Genomic DNA, 20223 nt, shown 5'->3' with positions numbered 1-20223 from the left:
GCACGGGTTCGGGACCGGCTCCGTGCCGGTCTATTGGGCGGTGCGCTTTCCTTTTAGTGTAGGCTTTGCTATAAGAACAATTACGTTAATAATTAAACTAAAAATACAGTATGCAAATACAAAAAAATTTGTTCTACTGTTGGATGCCGGATTATCGGACTTCTACTGTATTAGATTTTTAAAATCCTCCATATTATCTCTCACAATTTTACAGCTGTTATTACTACTCTACACCTATCTCGTATTATATTTACAATAAACTTGTTCGCTCTTATCTTGATTCCACAATGATACAATTACTACATATTACTAAATACTATTCTTTCTTATATATGTATACCTTGCTTTCTTGCGCAAACCCAAAGCTACGCTAATTTTATTATTCATACTATTACATAAAAATAGGTAAATTAAAAATAATCTTCTCTAGTTAGATATTTTTTCTTTTTTAAATAAGGAATAAAAAGGAAATAAGTTACCGACTTAGATTGTATCACTTTTGAGTCTTATTTCCTGAACGGTAATGCGACGCTCTCTTCAATTGTATTTTCTTTTCTTACGATGACTACGAATTTATACACGACGATGTGTAATTACGAAGTTAATAGAACGATGTATAACTACGGATTTCATTATTGAGATTACTAAAAAATCACACTTAACGATTTTCACTAATTTTGGACCTTCCGCGCCACGGCACAGTTTCTCCCCTGGCCACACGGTCTCTATTATATACGAATTATGAATAAATGGATCAATTGCATCCGCGATCAATAGTCCAAATGCATCCACGTCCGAATGAACCAAATGGTCAGTAGCTCACAAAATATTAACGCAATTTTTTTATCTTTGATGTGGACTGTATTTTATATGATATTTCTTTTTTTTTTGTTTTTACACTTTACGATACGACGTTTGTTTTGCTTTGGGTGCGCGCAGGTTCGTCGACGTCACAAATGACGTCCGGTTTCCGACTAAAAACTGGATGACATTTAAAAGCCTGCGTGACAGCATGAGCAACAACGACAACAACAACATCAACTCCCCAACATGACAAACATGACAATTTGAAAAGAAATTTTGTACAGATTAATTTTAACATATTAAAAATTAAAATCAATAATAATTTGAAGAAAAAATTTTTTTCTTTATTTTTAATTTATATATATATATTTTTTTTTGTGTAAATACTCGTTTTTTACTAATTAGTAATAATCTCAAAAAAATCTTATTGAAAATTTGAAACCAGTGCAAAAATGGGTTTAGGGAAATTTAATTTGGTTTATTAAAAGTTCTTTGTACACTTGTGTATTTATTCATATCTAACAAAACGTTCTTTCTTCAAGTTTTACATCAAACTCTTCAATTTTTACATACGTTTGCCTTAAAAATAACGAAATCTACTACTATATTATTATTATTTTTAATTTCTCCGTAAAAATTACAATATGAAATTATTGAATATCAATTTCATACTAAATTACACAAAATGCCCTCGTAGATGACAGTATCCATCCTTATATATTATATATAAATTTAATTTAAAACTTATAATATTAATCATTTTCTCGTATTAGAATTATTGGCGAAGAAGAACTATTTTAGCGAAACCACTTTTAAAAGAAGCTGGAATAGGATCAATCATTTTAGAAAATCCTTTTTATGGAAAAAGAAAGCCAATTAATCAAGTGTAAGTTATTTATTTTTATATTTATTTATTTATTTTGTGCCTAGTGACATTTTTTCAAAATCGAAAAAATCGTAACAATTATATCATTTACATTTATTAATAATAATAATAATAATAACAATCTACGAATGTAAAAGTTAGGACTATCTATATTTATGTTAGTATATTATTAAATACAAAATCTTAAAATAAACACATCATAGTAAAATTAATACCTTGTCAGCATCGCATTGAATCTTGAAACAACATATCAATACATAATATAGAAAGATCAACAGCGATTATGAAATATCCATTGAATTTCAATATTGGAAGCTTATTTGGAAGAATTTCAGTACCGATATTAACTAACCTAACGATGATCTAGTTATAGTGCAAGAAAGCAACACTCAGTTAAATTTTATTCCATTAAAAAAAAATTTAAGTTTATTTAATTTGTTTCACATTTTGAAACATAAAATAATTTTTCTATACCTATCCTACCTTGTTTAACTAAATTTTTATTGAATTATAGCCGAAACTGTGGGCCTAGGGATCATTTTACTTAATACACCAGTTACTTAATTGATGAATAGCATCTAAAAATGTAGAATATTAAATGTACTTTTTTATAATTATATGTCGGTAAAAAATTAATTAAAAACAATTTCTATATTACTTTGCCTATGTAGAAAAATGATAACGCCGTTTATATATTTTCGTGACATGTATAGATAAAAGCATTTCTTTTTTTTTTTGGAATGATTGTTTTCATTTATTTTTAATTTTATTTTAATTGCAGAAGATCTATATTATGTAATGTTTCTGATATTTTTGTGATGGGTGCTTGTCTTATATTGGAATCTCTCGTGTTATTTCATTGGTGTGAACGAGAAGGTTTTGGACCTCTTGGAGTTACTGGTTTATCGATGGGTGGACATGTAAGTATTTCAATACATTAATTATGTTTAATTTTAATCGTTTGTAATTTGTACGCTCGTTACAAATATTTCTTCTTCTTCGTTAACTTAGCGAAGCATTCAAAACTAATGCTGTCATTAAAATCTCCTTCCGTCTATTTGTTAGATTTCGTTCTAGTCTATCATTAATACATTTTTGGCAATTACGTTAATCAATCATTTGATTGATGAAAGGGAAATATCTAAGGTTTCAATATAAAAAAATATTATTTTGATTTGTTAATATTTGAAAAAATGATGACAGTTTTAAGTACAAAAAACATCCTTATAGAAGGTGATTTTTATCGCAAATATTACATTTTTTTTTTAATTTCGACAGCAATTTGCACATAGTAGATAAGGTGTAGGGACAATTTTTTTTATTTTTTATTTTATAGTACATAAAATAAGCTTCCATTTATATATATGTTTAAAGGACGCAGTATTTCCGGAACATTTTCAAAAGTTCAGTTGAATAAGTTCTATGTTTTATACAATGTTTCAAGTTTTGTACGACACCTATATCAGGGGAAATTGTCCAATTTTAATAAAAAGTATGTCAAATGAAAGATGTACTTATAATGTATTTAGAAAAAAAAACTTGTACTGATACATACATTTTTCGAAAAGTTATGGCATTTTTAAGTTGAAAATTTAAAATCGAAAATTTTAACACACAAAAAAGCGTTTTTTTAATTACGGCAGCCGTTTACATGCAGAAGATAAAGTGTCGGACAAATTTTTTTTTTTCATTTTATAGTACATAAAATAAACTTTAATTTGATATATGTTTAAAGGACGCAGTATTTCCGGAACATTTTCAAAAATTAAGTTGAAGAAGTTAGTTTTTGTAAAAAAGTTGCAATTTTAAATCCCCCGCAGTGAGCAGGTTAAGTGTTAAATTTTCAAAAAAATGATATCAAATGAAAAGGAAATATCAAAGGTTTTAGTATAAAAAAAAATTATGTTGATTTGTTTATTTTTCAAAAAGTTATGGAAGTTTTAAGAAAAGAAAGTGAAAAAAATGACAAAATTTACTGACTTTTAAATTTGTAATTTTTTTGGATATTTCTCCCCTTTGCGGGGAACGAGGGAAAATTTTTTAATTTTTAAGGGTAATGTCTTCAACTAGATACGATTTGTGATATTGTTTGACGTATTGTTGAAAGAAATCGGTCCAGTGAGAGCTGAGAAAAAGTGGCAACAGACATTAAAAAAAAAAAAAAAAAACACATCATGGTAAAATTAATACCTTCTCAGCTTCGCATCAAGCTGAAACATTAGCACAGTGGGGTGGCGGTAAAGTGTGAACAATACATAGTTGGGATAAGTATAGATGATATATGACAGTGATTAAAATCACTATTATTTGAAACGCTTAGATGCATATCTGCAGATAATGTTGAATTTTAAGCAATTGGTGGATTATTCCCAAATCAGTATCAAGTTCTATTTCCTTAATTATATCCTAATAAATAGTTCTTTGATTTATAAATGTAATCGAAAGTATAATTTAATTAGTTGATTTTTATGAAAGTTTATAATAAAAAAAAGGTTGAATTATTACCATTACTTTTTTTAGCTTAACTAAGAAGTTTAATATCGACATCATTAAATAGAAAATTTTATGAGAATTTAAAAAAAATGATATTGTTAAGATTAATATGTTGTCAGGATATTTTATAATTTCTTATTACAATAAATTTATGATAGAAGAACAAAATTCCCCTTAAGGGGCTACTAAGCATTTAGTACTACAGGTTTAGCGAACCTGGGGCCATGAGCTACCCTCTCCATGGGTATAATGGAGTTGGCGATAGGCTAACAACCTATCCTGTAAAAATTCCTTGTTCAGGAATCAAATATAAATTTGCCTAGGAATTGTGGATCAAAGGACTTTAGACTGGAAAACTGGAAATCGGCATTACGTTTTGGAACCTGGAATGTACGCACTTTTTTTTAAACCTGGAGCAGTAGGAACAATAGTTAGAGAGATAGAAAGATACAAGTTAGGAGTAGTGGCACTACAGGAAATGAGGTGGCAAGATACGGGCTCAATACAAATAAGTAATACAACGTTATTTTTTTGGTGCTTGTGACGGAAGAAGACAAGCTGGAAGTGGATTCGCGGTTAACAACAAGCTACTAGCAGCGGTAAAAAGTTTTAAAGTTATAAACCCTAGATTAACGATGTTGACACTGGATACAAAATGGTTTGAAGTAGTCTTCGTAAATGGACATGCTCCTTCAGAGGACAAGGATGAAAATAAAAAAGATGATTTCTACTCGTTGTTAGACAGTATACTGTGTGAGATACCAAGAGACTGTGTACAAATCATATTAGGAGATTTTAACGCAAAAATCGGACGTGAAGAATGTTTTAAGCCAATAATAGGAGGGCATAGTCTACACCAGTTATCGAATGATAATGGGTGCAGACTTATAAACTTGGCAACGGGAAGAAATTTAAGGGTTAAAAGTACCATGTTCGCACATAAGAAGATACACAAAGGTACGTGGAGGTCACCAGATGGACGACAGATAAACCAAATAGACCATGTGCTTATAAATGAAAGATTTAATAACAGTATTTTAGATGTAAAAACCGTACATGGAGCTGATAGCGATTTAGATCACTTTCTTGTGGCAGGTAGATTACGAGTGAAGTTAAAAAGAAGACGAGAAATAAAGAGAGGAGGAACTACGGGACCGTTTGACATCACGAACCTTAACAATCCAGCGGTAGTTGAAAATTTTCAAAAAGGTATAGAGAAAAAGTTAAGAATGATAATTGCAAGTGGGTCAGGCAGAGAAGTGGAACAAAGGTGGAAAACGGTAAAATAACTTATTCAAGATGAAGCAGAAAAAACAATAGGGAAACAAAAGACAAAGAAAAAAACCTGGTTTAATGATATTTGCGAAGAAGCCATACAAAGAAGAAGGAATGCTAGAAATATATGGCTGTCCGACACTGAGAATGTGATGAAGTTAGAAGGATTCAAAATGAGACAACGGGAAGCGAGTAACATATTAAGATGCGAAAAAAGAAAATATTTACAAAATATACTTAAGGAAGCAGAACAGGATTTTGCTAGTCACAATACAAGAGACCTATATAAATAGGTTAACTTCTTAAGTAAGGAATATAAGCAGCCGGTGAAAGTTCTCAAAAATGATGATGAAATGCTAATCACATCTAAAGAAGAGATAGCAAATAAATGGGCGAACTATTTTAAGCAGCTATTGAACTATAATACACCAGATAGTTTATTCCACTTTGAGATTATGGAAACTAATAATACAATCTGCCTAGCACCGAGTATGGAGGAAATTCAAGAACAAATAAGAAACTTAAAGAACCATAGAGCACCCGGAGAAGATGGCATCCCTGGAGAGTTGCTTAAAAGTATGGGAAATGGCTTGCTTGAATATATGTCCGGGCTATAAAAGAAGTTTGGGGAAAATAAGTGATTCCGGAGGAATGGCAAACAGCACTGATATATCATATACACAAAAAGGGAGATAAGCAGTTGTGTGATAATTATAGAGGTATCGCTCTATTAAATGTTACGTATAAAGTGCTATCCAAATGTATATTAAACAGAATTAAGCCGTGGGCAGAAGGTATTTTAGGAGATTATCAAGCAGGTTTTAGACAAAATAGATCTACCACAGATCATATATTTGTTTTGAAACAAATTTTCCAAAAAGTGTGGGAGTGTAACAGAGAAGTACATGTACTATTTATTGATTTCAAGAAGGCGTATGATTGCATACATAGAGAATCTATATTGAATGTACTAAAACAGTTCAAATTGCCCCAGAAATTAATTAATCTGATCAAAGCAAATATTCTACACACGGAAATCAAGATCAGAGTTGGCAATATTGTATCACAAGGGATACCAGTATCGACTGGTTTGAGACAAGGGGACGCTCTGTCACCCATACTATTTAATATAGCGTTAGAAAGGGTCATCAGGGGGAGCTGTATTGAAGATAACGGAGTACGATTGGGAGGTTGCATAATAGGAGTTTTGGCCTACGCAGACGATATAGTATTACTTGCGGAAAAGAAGGAAAATCTCAGGGAGCAAGCGGGAAAACTATTAAATATGGCAAAAAAAATAGGTTTAGAAATAAACGTTGATAAAACTGAGTACATGATCGTGCAGAGAGGAGAGCTCGCGGATCATGTTCAGCCATTTTTGGAATTTGGGCAGTACAAGTTTCAGAGAGTGCAAGAGTTCAAATATCTGGTTGGGTTTGGGTTTCAATCTGGGATCGATATTGACACAAAAAAACGATGAACATATTGAAATAAAAGCAAGACTCCAATCCGGTAATAAGTGTTATTACGGACTAAGTAAATTATTAAAAGCGAGAACGTTATCGAAGAACCTCAAGATACAACTGTATCGCACCCTCATCCGTCCAGTGGTAATGTATGGTTGTGAAGTATGGACATTACGGAAATCAGATCAAAACAGATTACTGATATTCGAAAGAAAAATATTAAGAAGAATCTTCGGTCCGTGTATAGATGAGACCACGGGGAATGGAGAATTCGAAAAAACGAGGAACTTAAACTGCTGTACCAAATGCCTGATATAATTAGAGAAATTAAAAATAGGGACTTCAATGGGCTGGACATGCATGGAGAAAAGAAGGAACTTTAATCCGAATGGTTCAATGTGAGATCCCCCAAGGAAAGAGACCCTTGGGACAACCCCGACTAAGATGGGAAGACCAAGTCAGGAAGGATGTACAAATGATAGACCCAAGTGCCGAATGGAATTTACTAGCGATGGATAGAGTGAAATGGCAAGATATATGTTTGAATGTATGATCTTAATGGTCGAATGCAAAAAGAAGAAGAACAAAATTTGGTTAAAATCACTATTTTTTTTTCCTAATAAATCATTGTAATCATTTTTATGTAACTCTTGGTGTTAAAAAGATTCTACAATTGAAGTATTCACGACTTAATTAAGTTTTAAAATATTTAAAAATAACCAAAAATATCTAGATTAAAATGAAATTTAACAACACATCCGAGGACGAAATCATAGGTGAAACTAGGAGAGTTCCGACTAGGCCATAGTCTGACTTAATATTTAGGATACTTTTCGAATAATGATAGTAAAATTTCAGCAGGCGAGATTACCACAAAAATAATATCATGCATTTAAGCGTTTCATATAATAGTGATTTAATCACTGTCATATATCATCTATACTTATCCCAACTATGTCTTGTTCACACTATACCGCCACCCCACTGTGCTAATGTTTTAGCTTCGATGCAAAGCTGAGAAGATATTTTTTTGTGACTATCATTTATTTTCTCTACTCTAACTTGACCTACTTTTTTCAACGATACGTCAAATGACTACAATTCGTATCTAGTTGAAGATATTGCCCTCAAAAATTGAAAAAAAAATTCTAATTTATCAATTAAACAGTTAGTTACTACATGTTCTCCATAAAGACAATTAAAATCATTAATTTCTAATGTTTTCAAAATATTTATTAACGAATGAAGTTTGATATGATAGGTTTCAAGTACAAAATTAAATCATTTTATTTTGTAATTTAATAANGTACAAAATTAAATCTTTTTACTTTGTAATTTAATAAATTTTTTACTGAATTTGTGTGTACTACTACTAGACTATAATAAACAACAAAAGTTACTAGGAAATTATTTCTATTACTTCTATTTAAGTTATCTATTACTATAAAAATGCAAAAAAAATATTGAGCTTTTCTGATAAATTTACAATAAATAGTAATTATAAAACTTTCTGACTGCATATTGATCTTAACGATACAATTTTTTTAATTGTCATAAAATTTTCTATTTAATTATGTCAATGTCAAACTTACCAATTGAGCTAAAAGTTATGGTAAAATAAATTATTTATTTTTGTTTAAACATTTACAACAATTAACTTTAAACGATTCAAAAAATAGGTTAAATATGTCATTTTCCTTAATTTTAACATATTAATAATCAAAATCAGTATTAATTTAAAACAATTTTTTTTGTTATTAATTATTTTTTTTTATCTGTAAATACTATTTTTTAATAATATTAAAACTTAAAAGTGATAGAAATAGTCGGATTGCACATTTCAAAACATCGCGAAATGTTGATTTACAATATTATATTTTTGTTTCTGATGAAAGTTCCTTGTAGTACAATGTATATAACTTATAACTTTGTTACCTGTTAAACTTTATCAAAAGTGACCAAATCAGTATATTTTTTTTTATTTAGAGATGCATGTCTTTATTTATCATTTGGTTTTTTTTTTTTTTAAATCTAACCCTTTACCTGCCCATAAGAGGGATTCAAAAGTAAATTATTAAAATTAATTCAGTTCTGGATATTTCAATTGTAGAATCTTTTTAAATTCCAAAAATTACTTAGAAATGATTACTATGATTTCTATTTAAGTGTTCTATTACGATGAAAATGCAAAAAATAATGAGTTTTTCTGATAAATATACCGTAATAAATATATAGTAATTATAAAATTTCCTGACTGCATATTAATCTTAAAAATAACATTGTTTTAATTCTCATAAAATTTTCTATTTAATGATTCATTCTAGTCAACGAAGGAGTAATTTTGAAGAATAGCAGAAAAAATTCCCAACAAACTTTTTTTTTTTTTGTTTTAATTAGGCAATTGGTGGATTATTCCAAAAGCAACATCAACTCTTATTTCTTTAATTATATCATGATTAGTAGTTCTTTGATTTTAAAATATAATATATGAATATATACTAATTATAATTATTAAATTTAGTATGAAATTGATATTTAATATTGTAATTTAAACGGAGAAATTATAAAAATAATAAAGAAGTTATATTTTGCTTTACTTTTACGTGTATAAAAATTTAAAGGGCTTGATACAATAATTTTCAATAAAAACTGTTTGTTACTATAAAAAAATGCACTGGACTACAAGGAACTTTCATCAGAAGCAAAAATATACTTTTCTAAATCAACTTTTCGCGTTGTTTTCAAATCTGCAAGTAGACTATTTCTATCACTTCTAATTTTTTATATTATTACTAATTATATATATAAAATAATAATTAAAAGAAAAAAAAATTTGTTTTCAAATTATTACTGATTTGATTTTTAATATGTTAAAAATAATCAGTCCAAATTTTCAATTTTAACCTATTTTTTTGGTTCTTTAAAGATGATGAAAAATTTTTGATAAAGATTTATGAAAGTTTATAGTAAAAAAAATTGAATATATTACCGTAACTTTTAATTTAATTACAAGTTTAAAATTGACATATAGGCTAGTCAACAAAGGAAAAATTGCGGAAAAAATTCCCAACCAAATTTTGTGTTTTTAAAAGTTGAATTAAAATATGTATAATGACATACTAATAGTCCTCATTGATTGGAATTGAGCTTTTCTTTTTACAGCCTCGCAAAAGTTCAAAAATATGAGCTTTTTTAATTTTCTCAAAAAATATTTAACTTACAAAAAAAGATTCGTACAAGAGTTGTTTAAAAGAAAATTATAAACAAAAAAATTATCTTATATTTTTTTATTTAAACAAATATTTTTCGAATTACATTACATTTAATATGAGTACTAAAATTTATATTCCATTTTTTTTCATTTTATGGTTACTTTTTATCATGTTATACTTACATTAGACACAATGTTATAAATGCATATGTGTGTATGTGTGATTTTATTTATTTATAGTACCATTAAAGTGTAGTGTATATTAAGATACAACCGATAGAGTAGGTAATTGATTTGACGCTATATTATTTAAACCCAANAATTGATTTGACGCTATATTGTTTAAACCGAACTAAACGCTAAATTGTACATTCTCAAACAATAATTATATTATGTCAATTGCCACCGGAATTTCTGCTAATCTTTTTCTTTTTCTTTGCCTTATTCCCAACTACTTGGGGTCGGCCACCCTTATCCTAAGCTTCCACTTGACACGATCTCCCACATCTTCTACCCTCACATCAGCTGTCCTCAAATCGCATTCAATAGCATCCCTCCATCTCTTTTTTGGTCTTCCTCTATCTCTTCTTCCTTCAANAGTCTTCCTCTACCTCTTCTTCCTTCAACATTTATTTCTATAACTGTTCTTACATCTTCCGATTCTTCTCTCCTCATAACATGACTAAACAATCTAAGTCTATTTTCTGTCATCTTATCCACGATTGACGCAACACCTATACTTCCTCTTATATGCTCGTTCCTTATCCTATCTTCTCTAGTCACTCCACTCATCCAACNCCTATCTTCTCTAGTCTCTCCACTCATCCAACTAAGCATTCTCATCTCTGCTACACTTATTCTCTGTTCTACTTTCTTATCAACCGCCCAACACTATGAACCATACATCATAGCTGACCTCACAATTTCATACTAAATTTAAAAACTATAATTAGTATTTATTCATATATTATATTTTAAAATCAAAAACTACTAATCAGGATATTATTAAAGAAATACGAGTTGATGTTTCTTTTGGAATAATCAACCAATTTCTCTAAATGAAACACTATCTACAGATTTGCATCGAAGCGTTTTTTATGATAGTCATTTTAATCACTGTCAGATATCATCTATACTGGACCCAACTATGCCACGACCCCACTGTGCTGGGTTTTTTTTTTTTGAAAGCCATTTGCATATAGAAGATAAGGTGTCGGAACAAATTTTTTTTTTCATTTTATAGTATNTTTATATAAACACTCGTTTTCTAATTAGTAAAAATGTCAAAAAAGAGATAGTGGAATATATTCAATTTCAGATCAGAAATTAGAGTAAAAAATGATCCTTAAAAAAAAATTTCATTTTAATGATATGATTTTACTGTGCAATTCAGTATAAAAACGAATTTTATACTTATATTCTTTATGGAGATATTTAATTAAAAAATTTTGTATAATGTTATAATTTTGTGATATTTGTCGAAATTTCTAAAATTAGGGTGTTTTTCAATATTTGGTGTCTATAAATTCAAATAAATTAAAATCGTGTTATTTTGACGTATTAACCATGATAATTGGTCCAGTGAAAGCTGAGAATTTCTATGGACAGATATAAAAAAATACGCAGCATCACAGGATCAATAACTTTTTAATTTCACATCGAAATTAAAAAAACATACAAAAAGTTGTGGGAAAAATCTACTCAATTGTGCGTATATAACAAAGTAAAATTATTTAATTTTGAAATTAAAACCTTATCATATCAAACCTAATTTGTCAATAAATACTTTAAAAACATCAGAAATGAATGATTTTAATTGTCTATGTAGAGAATGTGGTTTAAGCAAATTTTTATAAATGAGATGTTTATAATTTTGATTTTTCAATTTTTTTAAATTACAGATGTCATCTCTAGCTGCCGCAAGTTGGCCAAAACCCATCGTAGTTGTACCGTGTTTATCTGGTACAACAGCATCTGGTGTATTCACTGAGGTAGAATTAATTATATTATTTTTTATTTTTTCATAATTCAAAATACGGGATTGGTATAGCCTTTTAATTTTATGTAAAGTTTTTTGCTGTCTCAGTAGACATCAAAATGTTATAAAACATTTTTTTTGGTCATCCGTTTCCAAAGTCTAGTCAATTTAAAAAAAACGGCATGATAATATTTAAATAAATAAATTTTTTGTAAACTTAACAGAGAAATATCTGACTTTTGCTATTAATTTCATAATCATGTCTTTTAATGTAAAATTATTTAACACTTAACAAACTTTCCTTTGCTTACAATTTTCATCACAAAAATCTATAATGTTTAATAATTAAAAATGTAATAAATATCATCAATTGATATAAGTGTAAAAAGCAAACCAGCAAAGTTTCTAGATGGTATCTTAAATGTTGAAGTTAATATGAGTAGGGTAAAAAGGGGAAAACTGGCTCATAGTTCAAATATCTACTACCAGAGGATGCTAGAGGTCGTAAATGAAAGTAAAAGTAGTGGTGAGGGGAAATGAAATCATACGTCAACTTACGTTAGAGTTTGAAAGCCTCCGTTGAATATGTACATTGATGGGATGGCGGGGAGTGTCCACACCGGTACTCTAACTTATTTTCCAAACCATCTTGACGTTCGCTGCCGGCGCCTTTGCACATCGACGTAACCTTGAACGTTAATTTTAGAAAATTTTTCATAAAATCGTTCGTGTCTCGTTAATGGTTAATTCTAGTTGTCTGAACAATTTTTTCGTCCACCCTCTTTTTAACCCTCCGTAATAACCTGAACTAATGTCTAGTAAAGGTATCCCCATTACCATTATCCGAGTATGATAGTGTTATATATTACTGTCAAATTTCAATTTATACTCACAGTGTCTTAAAAGTTTTGAGTAATTTTTATAGGCATATATTAATATATTTAATATATTTAATTAAAATATGTATTTTAATTATTAATTTTGTATGTTAATAATTTAAACTTCTATGTATGCTGTACTTATTTAATTATTTAGATATTTTGTATTTATATTCTGTACTCATTGCCGTCTGTGGCGTACTCAATATTTATTTGTTTTTTTTTCTGTTTGATTATGTTGTGTCTTGTATATCTTATTATATAATAGAACAAGGAAAAAAACGCTTTTCTGGGAAAATTACTTAGCGTGCTCGGATTTTCAAAATTTTTTTTTTCGACGAAAGTACTCGGTCACCAGACTCCGGGAAAATTATTGGCGAAGGTCGGAAAATTTTTGCCGCTCGCCCGCGAGCGTTTTAAAATTTCGACCGTTTTCGAGAAAAACGCTCGCTGACGCCAGCGTTTTACGACTTAAGGATTGAAATTTTCATCAGACCCGCCCAATGACATTCCTGAGATNATAATTTTCTTTTTTCTCATGTATGATGTATGAGACTATGTGTTTATCTTTTGAATGGGGATTCATCTATGATAACTATGATGTTCATCGTTTAATCGCAGTTACCAATATATTTATCAAAATTAAATTTTTATTTTTATTTTTATTATTAATTTTAATTTAAATTTACAATGTGCTACTTATAATAACCTGCTAAATTTTTTTTTAATTATTCTATAATATAAACACAATTATTATAATTAGATTATCAATAATTTTTGTGTATAACAGGGGTGTATTTAAGAGAGATTGGCCCCTCCTTGGACAAGTGCTATCAATATTTTTTTAGGCAACTTCTAATATATAAGGACCTAATGTCCTTTTTTTTCATCATTACTTTAATTTTAGCAAAAAAATTTCTATAACATGTTTAACAAAGTAAAAAATATTAAATTTCCTCCTAAAATAATTTTTGAATAGGCCTAAAGGGAATACCTCATTAATAGGCTTCAACCTTATACCCAATACATTTTACTATATTCTCTTTTGAATTTTCCTGATTTACTAATAACATTTTTAGATATAGTTTTCTATAGTTTTCACTGATTCTGAAGTAATATTTTTTTTGAAAAACACTTATCGTGCCCGGCGTAGCCGGGTACTTCTACCGGAATCAGTGGCCTACTTATGATGACGGCCCGAAGAGGCTTACGCGCCGAAGGCGCGTAAGGCTCGAAGGGCCCCGGGTCTGGGGCGGAGCCCCAGCTAGGCGGAGCCTAGTTATAAAATAAATAAATATTGAAATAAATAAATAAATATATGTCATCAATTAAATACTCGTTTTTAACCAATTATTAATAATATCAAAAATTAGTTGTAAACGAAAAAATATCATTGCAAATTTGAAATCAGTGCAAAATACTATTCAAGAAAAGTATATTTTTGACTTTGATAAAAATTTCTTGTAGATCATTTATTATTGCTAATTAAGCCCTTTATTAATTTTATACACGTTTGCCATAAAAGTAACATTTACTTTATAGTTTTTTATTTTACTGTCCTCTAGTAGCCCTTACACTAGCTCCCATAATGTATACATCAACGTGTTTCCAAGGCTTCCTTCCTTGAATCCTTCGTTCTCTTCCTGCAACTTCCGTTAATAATCTCTTCAAAGATTATATCTCAGCCAATTTTCCGACTAAATGCTTGATATTCACAGATGGTTCTGTATCAAATAACTCGGCTGGTTGTTCTTTCTTTATTCCTGAACTTAATATTTCATACTCAGCTGCACTCCACCCTTCTTCTTCTTCTTTTACCACTGAATGCCATGCCATCGTTAATGCTCTCATTTTTATATCTTCTACTTCAATTAAGGAATTTGCTATTTTTTCTGATTCTCTATCTTGCCTACTTGCCTTCACTTCTAATCCCATTTTGCTCTCATCTTTCTCCTTAATTCGATCGCAAAATAAATCTATTGATTTTCACTGGGTGCCGGGCCACGCCAGTATATTAGGTAACGAAACATCTGACCGTCTTGCTACGTCTACTTCCCCCTTTTTTAATTCTTATAGTCATAACATTCCCGCTTCTGACTTTCTCCGCCTTTTTCGACAGACAGTTCTACAAGCCTGGCAGGACAGTTGGGCTACAATAAAATTGAAAACGGTATGTTGGTACCGCTGAATTTCTCCTTCTATTATTCATTCTCAATGGTTTCATAACCTTGACTTATCCAGAAATATCATTTCTCAGTATTCAAGACTCAGGTTAGGTCATAATTTTCTGCCTTACCATGCATTTCAACTTTCCTTAAATTCCGTTCCCTTCTGTCGTCCCCTACATGATAGTGAAGCTCTATGCGATTTTTCTCATCTTCTCTTTGGTTGTCCTGTCCTAATTAATAGCAGAAATAAACTATTCAGCCTCTTAGCCCCCACAATATTAATCCCTCTTCCGTAGCTAACACTCTTAATTCCCGTTCTTCTTTTATTATTATTTCAATCATATCTTTCTTGAGGAGTTCCGGCTTTGTCATTTAATCTCTCATTATTTTATTTATATTTTTCTATATACTTATTTATTTATTTTATCTCTTCCTCCATTATTTCAAATAAAATTTTAATTTAGTAATTCTTTTAGTTTGTACTTTTAAATATCTATTAACAATAATTTTAATAATATTTAATTTTTTCTTTATTTTTTAGTATACTAACAATTATTGTCATATTTATTATACCATTATAATGTAGCACTGTTATTGTTATACTTCTAATTTATTTATTTTAATTCATGCCCAAGGTTAAAATTTTGTTTAAATTTACTTTTTTTATAATTATTTCTACTATTTTTGTTTTTGGGAAACCAAAAAAAAATTTTTTTTACCCATAATTTGCTTGATAATAGGTGTCCTATATGAAGGACAGTGGGAAAATAAGGTGTGATGTACAAAACAAATTTGCCTATAAACCAGTGTTCTACATATAGGTCACTGAGCTTAAATGGGTTAATATTTTGTAATTGTTGAGCTAAATATTATTTTAATAAAGGCTATAAAAAAATAGAAAAAAAAATAGTAAAATAGCTTCGCATTGAAACTAAAATGAATACAGAAAGTAGAACTTTTTAAACATAACTTTTGAAAGTATTCCGGAAAGTCTGACACTATTATATATATATTAAATGAAAACTAACGTGAGATACTTTGAAAAACGTGAAAAAAAAAATTTCGGATTTTATTTTGTATTTTTTAATGGCGGGTAATATCATTTTTCTATACTTATCCTACCTTGTTTAAGTAAATTTTTATAGAATTAAAGCCGAAACTGTGGGCCTAGGGATCATTTTACTTAATACATCAGTTACTTAATTGAAGAATAGCACCTAAAAATGTAGAAAATTAAATGTATTAGCTTCGATGCGAAGCTGAGAAGGTATTAATTTTACTATGATATGTTTTTTGTTTTATTTTTTTTTTTGTGTCTGTTACCACTTTTTCTTAGCTCACACTGAACTGATTTCTTTCAACGATACGTCAAAAGATCGTTGGAAATTTCCAAAAAAATAACAAATTTAAAAATCGCCAATTTTCGAAATTTTCGAAAATTTTTTTACTTAAAACTACCATAACTTTTTCAAAAATGAACAAATGAATATAATTTTTGTTTTTATAAATGCATGATGTCTTTAACTATCATTTGGTATATTTTTTTTATAAATCTGATTCTTTACCTGCCTACAGGGAAGATTTAAAAGGACAACTTTTTCACAAAAATTTACTTTTTCAACTTAACTTTTGAGTGTTCCGGAAAGTCTGACACTTTTATATATATCTTAAATTAAAGCTAATGTAATGTACTTTATTATGGAAAAAAAAATTTCGGCCTTTATTTTGTCTTCACGGTGAAAATTTTTTATAAATTCTCTTATACTTATAAATCAAACAATTACTAATCAGGAATAATGAAGGTAATAGGAATTCATTTTGCTTTTGGTATAATCCACCTATTTCTTAAAATTCAACATTATCTACAGATATTCTTCAAAGCTTTTTTTGTGGAAGTGTTTTAATCACTGTCAGATATTATCTTACTGCCGTTTTTTTTTTTTATTATTATTTTAATCGCATTTGGTTTCATAGAAGTTTTTATAATACTTTTAATATAATACATAACATGCAAAGTTGTAAAATTTTGAAGATACATCAATTTTAATAATAAAATACTATTATTTCTACTTTACGCAGAATATTTTNAAAATACTATTATTTCTACTTTATGCAGAATATTTTTAATTGGGCCGAAAACCTAAGAGGGGGGCGTATAGCTGTATTCCTTGTTAGAAAATATATCGTTTTTTTTCTTCAAATATTGTAATTTTAGAATTTTTATATAATAAATAATATTGCTATAATAATCTGATTTTAGTTTTGCGCTGAACATGTACCGCAAAATAAATTCAATACAAATATTATTCAATATTGTTTCTTTTTATATTGTTCTTATTTAAATTTTACTGTTTACTATTATAGTACTATACTATAATAGTGTCAAGTAGTAGTTTCAACTAAAATCGTAGTAACATAATTGCATTTAAATTTGATCAATTTTTCTATATTAAATATAATATTTCCAGCTAAATTATTGTTGAATCAACAGACCAATCAAAAGAATTTAAATTAAAGACACCAGCTATAAAAAAATAATTATCAATATAATTTAATGGTTAGAGTATATTTCAATGGTTACCGTATTCAAATTTGCAATTAAACTTTTTTATTGCTTTTAATTTTTGATATTACTACTAATTACATATAAAATTAAAATTAAAAAAAAAAACAAATTTGTTTTCAAATTATTACTGATTTTCATTTTTAATATTGTAACGTGTTTAGTGTTTANAAAAATTAAAAAAAAAAAACAAATTTGTTTTCAAATTATTATTGATTTTCATTTTTAATATGTTAAAAATAATCAGTGCAAATTCCATTTTTTATCTATTTTTTTGGTCCTTTAAAGTTGATTTTTGTGAAAGTTTATAATAAAAAAAAGTTTAATTTACTACCATAACTTTTAGCTCAACTTACAATTTTAAAATTAACATAAATTTTTCCAATTTTTAAGGGCTAAGTCTTTAACTAGATTCGATTTGTGATATTTTAGCATATTATTGAAAGAAATACTGAAACTTTTATATATATCTTTAATTAAAGCTTGAATAATATACCTAAATTTGAAAATAAAATTAACCTTTGGACTTGTCTTTTTAGTAAAAACGGACATTTAAATTTGAGAAAAAAGTATGATTTTTGTCTAAAAATTAAAAGACTTGAAAATTTTTTAACAAATGTTGAACAATAACTTATTAGAAGATGTTTATATAAAATTAGTGTAAATTGCAATTACATCAACTCCCTTAATTTTTTATTCGAAAATATTTATATTAACTTTAAACTACAATAATTTAAAAAAATATTTATTTAAAAACATTTTTTTTAAAATATTTTACGGTTTCTAAAGTCATTCAAAACAGGTTTGGTACACATTTTCTCTCATTCAATTAACATATTTAATATAGAATTTTCTTTGTGTACATTTTTTTTTCATTTCAATTTTATACTGTTATTATTTTTTAAAAAATGTACAACTAGGCAATTTTTTTTAATACTCTACAAGGGGATTACATTGATTTTCTTAAAAATTATATGTATTTAATTGAATTTAATTGAAATGACTTTATATTTTGAAATAGCTAAAATTGTACCTTTTAACTGCCAACAAATACGATGTACGATTGCCGCGTCTGTATCACTTATGTCTTCCACGCTTGGGGTACGAGGGTTGGACAAAATCAGCCTGTTACAGTAATTTTTTCAATATTGATTATTTATCTCATAAGTGTTTTTTATGGCAATTAAAACATCTTCTCCTCTATCTTTATTGTGTGTAACTCTCCACGCGTTATTAACACGCTTGTATTAGTTTCACATGTTTGTTTGTTTGTTGTGTGTAACTCTTCATTCGCCACGTGTTATTGTCCAGCGTACCCGTCGTCTATGGCCTTGAGACTAGACGGTCGTAACGCATTCACCCCACCCCGCTCACCACTCGCCGATAACAATATTTTTCTGTATAATTTTATATTTTTGGTTTTCGTACCCGTACACACGTGCGTGACATCAATTATATATATAAACAAATTTTTATTTTGACTGACCAATAATGTAATGCGCCTTACGTATATATATATTCCTACCGCCGCTGCTGCCGTTTATACCTTAGGTATAACGTCCCCCCCGCCCACAAAACAAGGCTATACCTAGTGCATGATATGTTTACGTACTTAAGTCGCTCTACCATGTACATATATATATTCTAATTATTATTAAAATATATATATTAACACGCTTTATCTCATTAAGAATTATAGCGTGTATTCATTCCGATTACAATGGATGATTCCCGTATCTTCATTTTTCGTCACTACCTCCATGTTCCGGGAGTGGGTAATTAACGCGCCTGCTGCTTTCTTTGGATGTAGTAGCCGTTTCTCAGACTCCCTCTCCGGAATCGAACCCTGATTTCTCGTTGCCCGTTACAACCATGATATTGATAGTAACTACTATCATAACATGAAACTAAAAAGTAAGAAATAAATATAGTTTAAAAAAACTATATTTATTCAATATAATTGATTCAATATAATTGATTCAATATAATAATTTATTATAATATAATATTTCTTTATAAGAAAGATAAGTGATTTTAACTCATCGTAAAGTGTGTTCAAGTAATTTTTTTAATAAGTTGTGCGGTCAGAGATGATAAAGACTCCAGACGAAAGATTTAATGACTGTAACTTCTATTTAGTTCTTAATATTTCAAACGTTACTATTGGTGTTGTTTAGATATAATAATATTGAGTCGGAGGAAAACAAGGTAATTAGAGCCTTATTTCTTAGATATCGGCTATAAAAAATATTGATAGCGCAGTTACAAGATGGCAAATGTGACCTTGTTTCCCCTTAAATACGCACATAGTTTGTACAATAATTAATAATATCCTAACTATAATTATTATGTTAAAATTATAGAAAAATTCAACAGGTTTTTATTCCAAGGACTATATAAAAAACCCAGCACAGGGGGGTCGCGGCACAGTGGTGACGTGGGATAGTTGGATCAAGTATAATAATATCTGACAGTGATTAAAATCACTATAAAAAAAAAAC

At 28.7% G+C, this 20223-nt stretch overlaps 1 protein-coding gene across 1 annotated transcript in view; it reads left to right on the top strand.

Annotated features, from left to right (window-relative positions):
* The window catches only part of LOC126907156 (protein ABHD18), a 73881-nt gene that overhangs the window by 15526 nt on the left and 38132 nt on the right, over nucleotides 1-20223 (top strand). Inside the window, exons 6-8 of the mRNA XM_050688257.1 lie at nucleotides 1578-1690; nucleotides 2472-2610; nucleotides 12037-12126. Of these exons, the coding sequence (XP_050544214.1) occupies nucleotides 1578-1690; nucleotides 2472-2610; nucleotides 12037-12126 (342 nt within the window). The remainder of the gene's footprint in view (nucleotides 1-1577; nucleotides 1691-2471; nucleotides 2611-12036; nucleotides 12127-20223) is intronic.

This window comes from Daktulosphaira vitifoliae, unplaced genomic scaffold (assembly GCF_025091365.1).
Source record: "Daktulosphaira vitifoliae isolate Bord-2020 unplaced genomic scaffold, ASM2509136v1 Scaffold_5, whole genome shotgun sequence".
In the NCBI taxonomy this organism is placed as follows: Eukaryota; Metazoa; Arthropoda; class Insecta; order Hemiptera; family Phylloxeridae; genus Daktulosphaira; species Daktulosphaira vitifoliae.
Note: the sequence above shows the minus strand (reverse complement) of the source record. Positions and strands in the feature narration are given on the sequence as shown.